The sequence below is a fragment of the Triticum aestivum genome, chromosome 3A, assembly GCF_018294505.1.
Source record: "Triticum aestivum cultivar Chinese Spring chromosome 3A, IWGSC CS RefSeq v2.1, whole genome shotgun sequence".
Classification (NCBI taxonomy): domain Eukaryota; kingdom Viridiplantae; phylum Streptophyta; class Magnoliopsida; order Poales; family Poaceae; genus Triticum; species Triticum aestivum.
This window is the reverse complement of record NC_057800.1, coordinates 73,984,037-73,997,547: the sequence shown is the minus strand read 5'-3', so window position 1 is coordinate 73,997,547 and position 13,511 is coordinate 73,984,037. Positions and strand designations below refer to the sequence as shown.

At 45.6% G+C, this 13,511-nt stretch overlaps 1 protein-coding gene across 1 annotated transcript; it reads left to right on the top strand.

Annotated features, from left to right (window-relative positions):
* Positions 1 to 1,613: 1,613 nt before the first annotated feature.
* LOC123060379 (profilin) lies at positions 1,614 to 4,570 on the top strand. Its single transcript, XM_044483076.1, has 3 exons — positions 1,614 to 1,886; positions 2,649 to 2,786; positions 4,212 to 4,570. Exons 1-3 carry the CDS (start codon positions 1,764 to 1,766, stop codon positions 4,344 to 4,346), a joined length of 396 nt encoding a protein of 131 aa, XP_044339011.1. The 5' UTR covers positions 1,614 to 1,763; the 3' UTR covers positions 4,347 to 4,570.
* Positions 4,571 to 13,511: the final 8,941 nt, after the last annotated feature.

Sequence of the window (13,511 nt, the reverse complement as noted above, 5' to 3'; positions counted from 1 at the left end):
TTCGTCCGCGTCCGTTTGGATCGACGCGGACAGAAGTGAAGGCCCAACGCGCCGATCCAAGCTCAAATCGTGTCCGCCTGGCGTCCGCGCCGACCCATTTCCGGCCCAAAATTGTGCCTGGAATGCGTCGGCGCGGACGCGAAGTGGACGCGCCGCGCGTTCCCTCGCCGTCCGCCGCGTCCCCACTTGTAGGCCACCCAACCGCCATCGATCATCTGATTTATGACGAGCACCGACATCGGGCCCACGCGTCAACCAGGGGAAGCGTCCTTTTTTAACTACGCGTGTGGCGGGGTCGGCCTCATCCACTTCTCCCGTCCACATCTAGCCCCCCATCACTCCCTTTGCTTCCTCACCGACGACCGCAAACCCTAGCGCGCCCGTGGGCCTCTTCGGCAGCAACAATGGCAAGGGCAAGGGCACCCCCGGCGCCTTGTCCTCTCGTGCTCCCCTTCTCCCTCCTCCTCCGGCGGCGCCGCGTTTTCGCCCTGGTCGTCGGCGCCTGCACATCCCGGTGCACCAAGCGTGATGGCACTGGGAGTACAGGCAACCACTGCCGTACCCCGATGTCACGCTGCTGCACCATTGGCATCTGGATCCAAAGCGGATCCCCGTGCCAGCAGTTCCGCGTAGCCAGCGCACGACAACGAGGTACGCAGGCGCCGCGTGCAGCTCCCGCCGGAGCAGCGTCGGCTGCTAGAGTACGCCGCCGACCCCCCCAACTGGGAGGCGTGGTTCGCCCTCGAACACGAGGAGCAACGGCGCTCGGGTGTCGACGTCGTTCCGTCGCCGTTCCCACCGCCGCCCCGCAGGTAGATCCGGAGGACATGGAGGCGGAGGCGGAGTACCAAGCCGCCCTCGAGGAGGCCCTGCAGCACGCGATGGAGGCTAGCCGCCTCGAGGAGGACACGCACTGGGATGGGCTGGGGCAAGTCCTTGTCCTATTGGCGGCGGGGGACTCCGTCCACATCCCGCTCTTCGTGCTGCCACCGCCATCGTCGCCGCCCGTCTAGCCCAAGCCGGAGCCGGAGCCGGAGCCGACGCGTAAGCGCTCCACGCCTCCACCCATTTGGCCGGAGGAGGCCTACTCGTGGACGGGCCAGTACCGCGAGTGGGTGAGCACGCCTCCCGTCTACTTCGCCGCGACGCCGGAGCAGGAGAAGGTCTATCTCGAGCGCTGGAAGGAACACTGGCCGACAGCAAGGAGCAGATATGCTACGAGGCCATGCTCCAACCGAAGCTTCTACGCCTTGTCCCTTCCACAAAGGAGGTCGTGCCACGCACCACGCGTCGAACAAACACACCACATCAAAAGCAGAGCAAGCCAAGCACCAGACAGGCTCGACGAAGATCTGATGCGACGCAAAAGTGGATCATATCTTGGCCAAAGGTGACGCAAAAAAAACACTAAAATAGCACTGTATAACATCACTAATGTCAATCGACGTGAGGCCAGGTAACGTTTGAGGCCGTCCACTCCAGGGAAGAAGCATCGAATCGTAAAAATATTTGGAAGGAAAACAATTCCGCTTCGTTGTCGCCAGGGAGCGAACGAACGAATGGATTCCCACATTGGACGGAGGAGTCGTGCCAACCTGTAGACTAAGACTAGACACACGTCTTCGCGGGCGTCGCATAAGTACGCGACTCGCAGGAGAAAACCAGCAGCATCACAACCTGCCTGCCACTGCCACCCCACGAGCGAGCAAAAATCTCGGGAGAGAAAAAAGATCCCGCGAGCAGGCGAGCGAGGAGGGAGGAGGATGTCGTGGCAGACGTACGTTGACGAGCAGCTGCTCTGCGACATCGACGGCCAGCGCCTCACCGCCGCCGCCATCCTCGGCCACGACGGCGCCGTCTGGGCGCAGTCCGAGCCCTTCCCTGAGGTCCTCCTTCTCCTCCCTTTAGATTGTCTACCCATTGATGCTCCCTGCTCTGTTTTACTTAGTTTTACCTGGTCAATATATGTTTGACTCGGCTAAGATCTCGCTTGTCTGGGTTACCGCGGGCCTGATCCGCTGGGGAATCGATTTTTACCTGCTTGTCGCAATCGTAATCTAGGATGTATTACAAAGTACCAATGCAGTTGGTTGGTTCTACCTCCTGTGGTTAACGCGGCTCCTTCAGGGCTAGGTTTCAAGTGCACATGTGCTTACTTGTGATGAAATTTTTGTTATATATAAGCATCCGAAACTATGAATAGATAGAAGCACATTGCCCGGTGATATCTATGTGGCCATACGGACCAAAAGTTTATTTTCCGGCTAGCCTAAAACACATAATAATTACCAAAATAAAAAGTACTGTATCAAATTGGTGGTAGAAGTAATTCTTCTAGAGACATGGCTTGGATCATCAGATTGCAGGGAGCATAAAGTTTGTTTGTGCTAACTACTATTTCGAACTGTATTGGGCCGTGGCTTCGTAATTTTTAATTGTTGGGGAAGGAAGATCCACTGCTCAGTATGCTTTTTTTGTGACACCATTAGTTTGCATCTTCAGTATGCTTTTTTGTCAATCCATGAGTTTGTATGTTCAGTTTGCAAACCTTTGCTCTCTTTATCTTACAGCGTTACTTTTTACGGTTTTGAAAGATTATATTGCATCATTCTCATGACTTATGATCAGTGTGTTTCTACATTCCACAGGTCAAACCTGAAGAAATTACTGCAGTACTAAATGACTTCGATGAACCAGGCTCTTTAGCACCAACTGGATTATTCCTTGGTGGTACAAAGTACATGGTTATTCAAGGTGAACCTGGGGCTGTCATTCGGGGCAAAAAGGTTAGGACCTGGCATTCCATTTTCTACCACTAGACTCCTTTAAAGAAACCATGGTGTTACAAAGTTTCTTCGAAAGTAGGAGAGCAGACTTCATTATATCGGCTTATAATGCATGCAGAAATAAAGAATTAACATCGGAACATGGACTGTAATCATGTCTTAAATACTTATGAATCAGACACTGGTCTTCTGTAGCCGTATGGTCAAATTGTTCATACGAATCCTTGGTCTTGCTCTTTGGTCTTGGCTCTCCTGGGCAAAGGAATTACTAGCTGTATGAGTTAGCTTCTGTAGCTGTATGGTCACATCGTTCATATGAATCCTTCTTGTACCATATAAAATGTTGAGCAAGCCACCCAGGAGCTGGACACTCAGGGAAAATTTGATTTTTTTTGGAGAAAAAGTTAACTTGAAATCTATCTTACCCACAGCGTAATGGAATACAATTGCAACATGCTTTCCGATTAAGAACAAAGCTATAACAATATCACTCTGCCTTTCAAATAAAAGATGATGACTGGATGTTACATAGGAAGCATGTTATATATACATTTGTACTTAACTCTTTTTTTTGCACAAAATAGCCACTCTGTTGTAAAGGGTTGAGAAATAAGAGTTGAAATGCAAGTAAAACTCACCACCACCTGCTACATTTGTCAGACAGTTGAAACATCTCTGATATTCAGTGACAATTCTTTACTAGTCAGAAAATATTGAGTTTGACATACTCTCTTGCAACTTGACAAGCTTCAATCTACCATTCTGTTGCTTACAAGTTACAAGCAAGGTTTTCATACTGGTGTCAATAATAATACTGACTAAAATAGCAGCTCTACTGGTCACCAGGCACTAGAGGGAAACTGAAAAATTACCGTGTGCACAATATACTAGAAATGCGTTCACTAGTACACAAGGCACACTGCCTAGATTGCACGAAAGAAAAATGTTATCATCATGAACCTCACACGGTCACACCTATGGTTGACAAGTGGGTTACAAGCATGCAGAAGTCCCTGACTTCGGATAGCAAAAATATTCATTCAGTTTAAGTTGGGTCACAAACAAATTATGTATGCATTGATTAGTCTCAAATTCGCTCTGCCTTGGTATTTTAGTGATGATAAAAGATCATTTCTTCTGTTAATAGTTTTAGCGTCTTAAGAATCATCTAGATTTGTAAGTTGTTCTACAGTTTCCCTCTAGTGGTGGTCAGTATTTCAGCTTATATGATCAATCCAAACTTTAACTGGAAGTTGACTGATCACACTTCTATTTTTCCTGAAACTAAATTAATGCAGTAGTATTTCAGCACAAGAAAGTTGACAAGTTTACTTCAAAGTAAGATGTGTTAGTACGGGCTACGGGCTGTTCCCTAATGTCGAACATTTTGCATCTTATATCTCATCAATGGTGCTTTCTCTGCAGGGGTCAGGAGGGGTTACAATCAAGAAGACGAGTCTAGCCATTATCATTGGAATCTACGAGGAACCAATGACTCCTGGACAGTGCAACATGGTGGTTGAGAGGCTCGGCGATTACCTTCTTGAGCAGGGCTTCTGAACTCAGAGTCCTAGTCTGGGCCAACTGGGCTTATGCCTATCGAAATGTACTACCGCATACCCCATGAATAATTAGCACACATCCGGATATGTTTGAACAAGTGGTGGTTACTCGTTATGTTGGAGTTGCTTCCTATATGTCATGGGGCTTATATGTAATCTTTAAACGTTGTCATATTTTTGCCGAGCATCTAGTAGTTTTCATCTTACCGATGATACCCTGCAGTGGATGAAAATGTGTTGACGATGATTGCTTTATCAAATATTATCTGTTGCAAAATTCACATAATAGTTCTGATGAGACAATTTTATGTCTTATTACAAAATATAATTCGGGCAGGTGCAATTTCAGAAGTACAGTACCACATTGCGCCTAGGGTGGACCTGGTTTGCTTGGAAGGGCCTGGGTAGGCTTTGACACTGCCTGTGACGATCAGGACATGGATCTATTTTATGCGGAAGTCATCGTTACAGTTAGGGACGGGAAGACTGCCATTTTTTGTTGGCACTCGCCTTGGTTTCATGGATGCAAGCCGAGTTATCCAAACGCAAGAAATGCAAAGTTCGTAAGGCTATGCGGAACAACGGCTGAATCAGTTACACTGACGTGCAACATGGCCTTTCGTCGATGCACATACAAGAAGTCTTCAATCTTTGGTGCACTTTACAGGAAATAAGCTTGACTGGAGATACGAAAAATGAGATAAGGTGGAAATTCACTGTTGATGACTGGGATCCCTGTTCATCGCGTAGGTCCAAATGCGCATCCCCGTTGCCCGCCTCGCTCGCCAGGTGAATTTGGGAAACGGGTTTTTCCTTCCGGTTTTGGAAAACGGGTTTTTACCTCCTGTTTTATTTTATTTTTTTCTATTTTCCTTAACCATTTCTACTTTTCATTTTTTAATCAAATTCCCAAGTTCTAAAAAATTGGTAAACATTTTTATAAATCATGAAACGGTTTTTAGTTCGTGTTTTATTTTAAAGATCGCAACAAATTTCAAAATTTGTGAACAATTTTTGAATTTCTAGAACTATTTATGAAATTTGTGAACATTTTTCCAAACTTATGCACATTTTACAAAAACTATGAAAACAAAATTGTCAACATTTTTTGAATTCACGGACATTTTTTGAAATCATGACCAATTTTTAAAACAATGAATATTTTGTAAATCACGAACAATTTCAGAAGTCAAGAAGATTTTTACAATTCTGTGCACATTTTTTTTGAAGTTTGTGAATTTTTTTTAACTGATGAGTTCACATATTTGAGAACATTTTTTGAAGTGCAGGAAAGTTTTTTGAATTCAGGAAAAAAATTGAAATCATGAAGAATTTTTGAAATCAGGAATATTTTCGAAATCACAAACAACTTCACAAGTCACAAACATTTTTAAAAATATTAGAACATTTTCTGAAGTTTGTGAACATTTTTTTAAAACTCCTGAATTCAAATATTTGAGAACATTTTTTCAAATACAGGAACATATTTCGAATTAACGATTTTTTCGGATTTGAGAACATCTTTTCGAACTCACAAACATTTTCTGAACTAAAGAAGATATTGTAAATTCATGATGTCTTTGAAATTTAATTTTTCTTTGAAATCCTGAACATTTTCTAATGAAGAAAAAACATAGAAAAAAGCAAAGGAAAATAAAACAGGGGTGCCCACCCCACAGATGAGCCGGTCCAAAAGCATGCAAGGGAGAGGGAGTGGGGTGCACGTTTTTTTGCGTGGAACTGGAGGGTTTTATTCAATCAAACGGGCTTCAGCAGTGTCCGCCATCAGGCTAGTCACCAGAAACCCAGGGGGAGAGTACATCCAACAATCTGTCACCTCCAGTGTGCAAGCATTTTTTGCACGCAGGTGGGCAGGTACATTAGAATGCCTCTTTACATGATAAATACTAAAAGAGAAAAAACTATCTGCTAACCCTTCAATATCTAGAAGCACTAGTGCTATCAAAGAGCGCGAAGAACGGCGCGAGTTCCAGAGATCGACCACATCTTGACTGTCAGTCTTCATTTGCACTCGCTCAAAGCCACGAAGCTTTGCGAAGACTACACCTTCACGGAGAGCAAGAGCCTCTGCAACAAGCGAGTCAATGACGTCATGGATCGGCTTGCACCAGGCACCGAGGTAAGTCGTGGATGATCGAGCAACTCCACCTACTCCTGTGAGCCTGGCTTCCATTGATATACCCGCGTCAACATTAATCTTGATGTAGTCTTCTTCAGCAGGTTGCCAGCCATGTCCAGGCAAGATCTTAGCTTGGTCCCTAGGGAGTTCCAGAATCGCCAGAGCTTTCCTGGTTTTCTTCATCAACACCATTGGATCCAAGCTTTGTTTGTCATAAGTAATGTTGTTTCTAGACGTCCAGATTGCTTACATTACCATAATAACTTTTGCGCGGTCATCTTCATCAAATCTGGAGTCACACAAAATGTCCTGAGACCAAGTTGTTGTATGAAGCTCAACACTGCATAGCGCGGGAATATGCTTGACTGGAGATATGAAAAATGAGGTAAGCTGGAAATTCCCTGCTGGTGACCGGGGTCCCTATTCATCACGTAGGTAAATTTGGGACGACACCCGCCCGCCGTGCTGGCTTAGGTGAATTTGGGATGGCCCAACCGGACGCTCCCTCTTCCGGTTTCAAAAGGTTCTAGAACCTTCTCACACCATGTTTTTCTTTTTCTTTTAAATTTATTTTATTTTTCGTTTTTATTTTGTTTTCTATTTTTCCTTTCCTTTTCTGTTTTTCAACATTTCTCCTTTTATTTGTCAAATTTGTAATTTAAAAAAATAATTAACCTTTTTTAGAAATTAGAAACATTTTTTGAATTCATTAAATTTTCCGAAAATCGTGAAGAATTTGCAAATATTTTTAAAAGTTCTGGAAAATATTTAATTTCCGAAATTTGTGAACATTTTTTCAACACGCAATTTAAAAAAAATTATGAACATTGTTTATATCATGAATATTTAATGAATTCATGCAAAAATATTTAATCATGAATATTTACGAATTCACAAACAATTTCACAATTCACAAATTTTAAAATTAAGAATATATTTTACAAATTCAGGAATATTTTTTTCCGAAACTACAATATTTGAAAACATTCGTGAAATTTTGAAATTTGATTTTTTTTAAATCATGAACATTTTTAATGAAGTAAACAAATTAGAAAAAAAACAAGAGGAAATAAAAGAGGGGCGCCTAGACTAAACATGGGCCGGCCCAGAAGCATGCAAGGGAGGGAATGGGGTGCGTGTTTGTTCGCTCGGCACTACATATTAGTAGTCGCTGATTTAGTACAAAGTTTTACTAAATTAGTGACAATCAATATGGATTAGAGGGAGTATAATATATAGACTACTGTGTAATCTAAGGATGGGTTGAAACAACCCTGTCCACCCTCTAGACCGCCCACTGCTTCCGGGATGCAGCGAGTACTTTGTGCATTTGAAAACCGAACTGAAAAACCATACCGAAAATAAACCGAACCGAATCGATTTTATGGTTTTTATGGTTTCTGGTTTCGGTATGGTTTGAACTTTTCATACCGATTTGAACTTTGGTTTTTATGGTATATACCAAAAAACCGAACGATTAATCGAATAAAATGAAGTAAAACATAAATTTATATTTCTTGAGATGAACAACCATACAAGTTGTCATTTTTCTTGTACATGAGTCAAATTCACTACTAAGCACGTAAAATTTTCTTGTAATAGTCATTTTTCTCTTTTTAAAATGCTAACCACGTCCATAACCATCAACGGATGATTCAATGCATGCATATATACTTATATATATAGTCATATACTATTTTGTGTAAAATAGTATGTGTTTTGAGGGGTCGCGCTATTCGTCACCCTGAATGAGGAATAGTTATTCTTCACCCCCTCTATTTTACTATCAATGCACCGTAATTTTACGTTCCGTAAGTTTTGTCTTATTTCCGACGCAAAAAGGGACCGTAAGAAAATATATAATCGCCGTAAAAAATATTTTATGTTATGTAAAATTACAAACGTAAAAACATAGTCTAAAGTACACATAAACTTCAAATTTTCTTGTCTTATGACCTATATTTTTATTTTCTTATGTCAAATTTGACCTAGTGAATCAATAGGAATGTAACTATTTGAATTCCAAGCGTAATTAAATTATGAAATGATCGTAAGATTACCTCGGGTGAAGAATAACTTATGTTGCACCCTGGGTGATGAATAGTAACACAGTCATAAATTTGTAAATTATTATTACGTAATTTTCAAATTCGCGTCAACTTTGGTTTTTATGGTATATACTGAAACCATACCGAAATAATTTGGTATACACCGAAACCGAACCGTATTTTAATTCCATACCGTATTTACTAAAGTATTAATACCGTACAAATCAAAAACCCATATAAACCGAATAAACCGAACACACAGGTCGAGCAGAGAGGGGTGAAATGTTAGGCACCTCCCAAGTTGAAATTGTTCTCGTGGCCCATCATGCAAAATAGTCTAAAGAGCAGATAGGCAAGCTCGCACGAATTGCAGGTTATGTCAATTGTGCAAGTGCGAGCCGGAATCTGCCTAAGACCTCTTCAAATGCCGCTACACCGTGTGGCGATGGAATATGATTTGGGAGTGCTTAGGTCTTCATCAGCTTGGCACAGCAATTTGGAGTGAACTGTATTCAGTCAAAGATTGGTGGTACGAGAAGGTTTGGCTCCATGGTTCTCAATGCAAGGCCATGAGCTCGCTCGGGGAATTGTAGAATGCGCGAATGCACGAGTCTTCCATGCCAAACCTAGGATGCCGGTGATTGTGATATCGAAGGTTAGAAGCGATGCATGCATTTAGGATTTCGCAAGAGCAAAACATGTGACCTCGTGAATTCCGGTAGAGTAATCCAATTGTATCCACCTTTGTTGGTCTAGCTACTTAAAACTCTGATTCCACGTCTTCATAAATAAAATATGATAAGTCTTTTTAAAACATGAGATAAATCTTTTGCCTCCGTCTTACTATGTGCTCCCTCCATTTCAAATTAAGTGTTGCTGATTTAGTATATTTTTGTACTAAATATGGAACGGAAGGAGTAGAAAACAAACAATGATTGAGTACCTAAACACGTGGCAACCATGTCGTTGTTTCATAACTATTCATACCTGAACAAGCTCAAGGATGTCTGTCTGCCAGTGCCATCCACAGGCCCATATTTACCGAATGCTCCAATCCATCAAACATACGTTGATTCCGGTTGCTGCTGTCGTCCCACCTCACCAGTGCCATCCCTCTTAAATCCAGCAGCTTAAATAGTCTCCAACTTAAACCGTTTGCATCCTCTCAGGGAGTGGAGTAGAGTACAGAGAGTCACATGAATCACCCGGCGACAGTTCCTTTACGTGGCGTGTTTCCGATTCAAACAAGGCGCGAGATTATGGGCCGTGAGAGGGACCGGACCGAACCTGCGCGCTTTCGAATTCGCTACCGTTAGAGTTGTGTCAAATATTATTGTACAAGGTAGGTTATAGTTGGACTTGGTTTTGAACTGTGTGTAGACAGGGTAGGAGTTGTGTCCTAATAGGACACCTGTATCCTAGGTCTTTCATATATAGCGGGGGTAGACACACGATGTAACCTATGCCAACATAATAGCACGGGCACGCGGGTGAGCCGGCGGCGTGTGCCGGCGCCCGGGCGGCCGGGGTGCAGTATTGTGACGGTGTCACGGGGAGGAGCGCCCGTAGTCATGCCCCGGGGATGTAGCCATATCGGTGAACCTCGTTAACAAATCTCGGTGTCGTGCCTTGTGTGATTGCTTGGTCCTCGGTAGATCAATGGAGCGCCTCGGATTTATTCTAACAAGTGGTATCATGAGCAAGGTTCGATGTTCGAGATTGCGGAATCTTTGATCTAGAGGAAGCGACGAAGACTGGCGGATGGTCACGGTGAACGTGCGGGTTCGCACAATTTCAGGAGGACCTCGGCAACGTTCGGAGATCGTCAGGTGAAAAGCAATTAGGACGCACGAGGCGGATGCGTTTGTCAGGCGGCGATTGCAGCGGCAGCATGCTAGATGCGGATCTCCGCGGAATCGTGCTGAAGCTGAACTTCTCGGCGTCTTGTTGTTGGCGAGATGCGATGTTGGCTGGCGGCACGTGCGGACTCCCTTGCCAGGGTGTGTACGCCGAACGTTCGATGCCCAGGCATGCGGCAAATCCGCGGTTCAGCTGCGGGCGTGACCGACGCACTAAAGGACGTGAGGCCTAGTCGCGGGCGGGCGGCAAGGCATGAGGCAAGATGGCCTATGGCTGCGAGGCCCAGGCTGGGCTGTTTGGGAGCCGCGTGATGCAAGACACCGCGTGGGAAGCCGGCTGCGAGCAAATTGGTCTGACAGGAGCAAGGCATGAGATTTGTTGGGGAAAAAAAGGGTGTCAAAGAACACCATGATGCGTGCATTGATGAGCAGAAAAGATAGTAAATCAAGTCTACAGTAGCCAGGTGTGGTGGACATGGAATTCTTTACACGGAGAAGGCTACAAGGGATGTTGTTTTGACTTTCTTTGCTTTGTACATGGATTGTACGTGATGGCAGCATGAAGGTGTGTCGAGACACGGCGTCGCATGTTCATATAAGATCAACAGGAGTTGGCGGGTGGATCCACGGTTATTTTTTGGTCTGATGGCTACATGTTTTCTCAAGTGTTGATTGCTTGATTGTGTAGCGGAACGCCAAGTTGATGAAGATGGATGTGTGCGATGAGGATGGCGACGTGCGTATAAGGCTCGGAGGAGTCTGGAGCATGTTGTGACAGGATCATGCAAACACATGGCGTCAAGCAATGCACGGAGAAGTGCGGGGCGGACACGACGCAGGGTAGAGCATGGTTGCAGTCGGGTTATTTCGGCTGGGTCGGACTGGACAGTCTGATGGATGTCGGTCAAAGCAGAAGACGGCGATGATTTCAGCGACGATGACATAGGAGCGTGATGCTGATGGTGGCCGACTTCTGGGGCGTGGAAACACGTGGTGCAGGCTTGAGGGCTTGTGCGGTTTCGACAAGACTAAGGCGCGGGGTTGATTCAAGGCAGTGTACACATGAGAGCTTGAAGTCGACAAGGCGCGGGATAGCAAAGGCGCAGCTACATGGAGTCATGTTAAAGGTGGAGCTGGAGTCTGATGGATGACTTCACTCTGAGCTGATGGAGGGGCTACGGCGTAAGTTAACGGAGAGTCGAAGCCTATTTCAGCGGGATAGTGAGAGACACGTGGATCGGACTGGGTACCAGTGGTCTGATGGAGACGTGATACTCGGCATCGGTTGGTGATGATCGATGGTTCTCTGCAGTGGGGGTTGAGGCAGTGGGGGCTAGCTACCCGGGAGACTCGACCAGGACAGCAGAGGCTCGATGCGGTGATAGCGGCGAGGCGTGCAATAAGCACGGTGACACAGCGACAGGCCAAGGCACTGGTGGTCAGACATGTGGTCAGACAAATTGTGCAGGGGGTGCTGAAGCAGTGTTGACGAGTACCAGATTCGAGTTGGTGACTGGGTCTATCGGTGCCGGTTGATTGACAAGAGTTGACCATGGTGAATCTGAGAAAGTGGCGGAGAGTCTGAAATTGTCAAAAGCTGAGAGAGTACATGGCTGCATATTCTGTGGTGTTCGGTGCACATGGCAAAGTGCGGATTACAAGTACAGAAGAAGGCGGAGTACTATAGCTGTGGGACATGCTAGAGACTAGCCGGAAAAAGGGTGAGACAACTGCGAATTTGACTCAGGGTGACACAAGGCGACGGTGAAATTCCTTCAAGTTTCAGACAGACGGTCAACAAAGAGCGGTGATGTTGAGTTCTGGTAACTCTTATATGTGGTGTCCAATATGTGAGTTGTTCACTTTCATGCAGACAATGGTCGGTGTGTGATGGTGTTGAGAGGATACTCCGGAAGTTGGGAGCACAAAGTAGAGTATTGAGGAACTTAATTTTGCTCGAGTATTGACTGTGAGGAAGACGAGAAGGGACTACAGTTGCAGGTGGAGTCATGTGGAGTCTGGGAGTAGCAGCGGTGCTCATGGCGTATCTCAAGTCCAATGTACATGGAGGTTCGACGCACGGATGAATCCAAGATGGTGGAGAATATTCGCCAAGGTGGAGTTTGTTAGAGTTGTGTCGAATATTATTGTACAAGGTAGGTTACAGTTGGACTTGGTTTTGGACTGTGCGTAGACACGGTAAGAGTTGTGTCCTAATAGGACACCTGTATCCTAGGCCTCTCATATATAGCGGGGGTAGACACACGATGTAACCTATGCCAACATAATAGCACGGGCACGCGGGGGAGCCGGCAGCGTGTGCCGGCGCCCGGGCGGCCGGGGTGCAGTATTGTGACGGTGTCACGGGGAGGAGCGCCCGTAGTCATGCCCCGGGGATGTAGCCATATCAGTGAACCTCGTTAACAAATCTCGGTGTCGTGCCTTGTGTGATTGCTTGGTCCTCGGTAGATCAATGGAGCGTCTCGGATTTATTCTAATAGCTACCACTTTCAAAAAAAAAAAATCGCTACCGTTTTCGGATGGCGAGAAGAAACCGAGGCGGGCAAAAACTCTGACGTTCTCGGAGCCACTTGTGGCCAATTTTCCCTGACCTTTCACCAACAGCGAGCAAATCCATGTAGTAAAATGAAAGTGACAGAGATCCTCTCCCTTGCCCCTTCTGCGCTACTGTACCCAATTTCCTTCCATTTCCCTGAATAGCCAAATGTGTGAAGATTGTTCAGCTCTGAATAATGGGGGCGCCAGTGTCCCGGCGAGGCAGTGAGGTACCACTGGCGATTTGAATTATTCCCGCGAGATGTGTCTGTGGGTGAGGTGGTGGTCCTATGCTAAGCGCAGTGCGTGCTGGGCACTCTCGCGCTGAGGAGGCCTTGATTGCGAGTTATTAGCGTGAATGCGCACAGAGACCCAGCGCGATTGCTGTAGCAGAGAGCGCAGCGCTGGGGTTGAATGGCTCAGGTGTCCCCCCCTCCCCCCCTCTGGGGAATTTCCTTGGGCTCTGAGTAGCGCTTCCGTCACATTGCTTGCTGCCTTTTATCTTGAGTGCCGTCAGTGGGTGTGCCGGTGGTAGATTATCTTTTTAAAGCAAGTTCTTG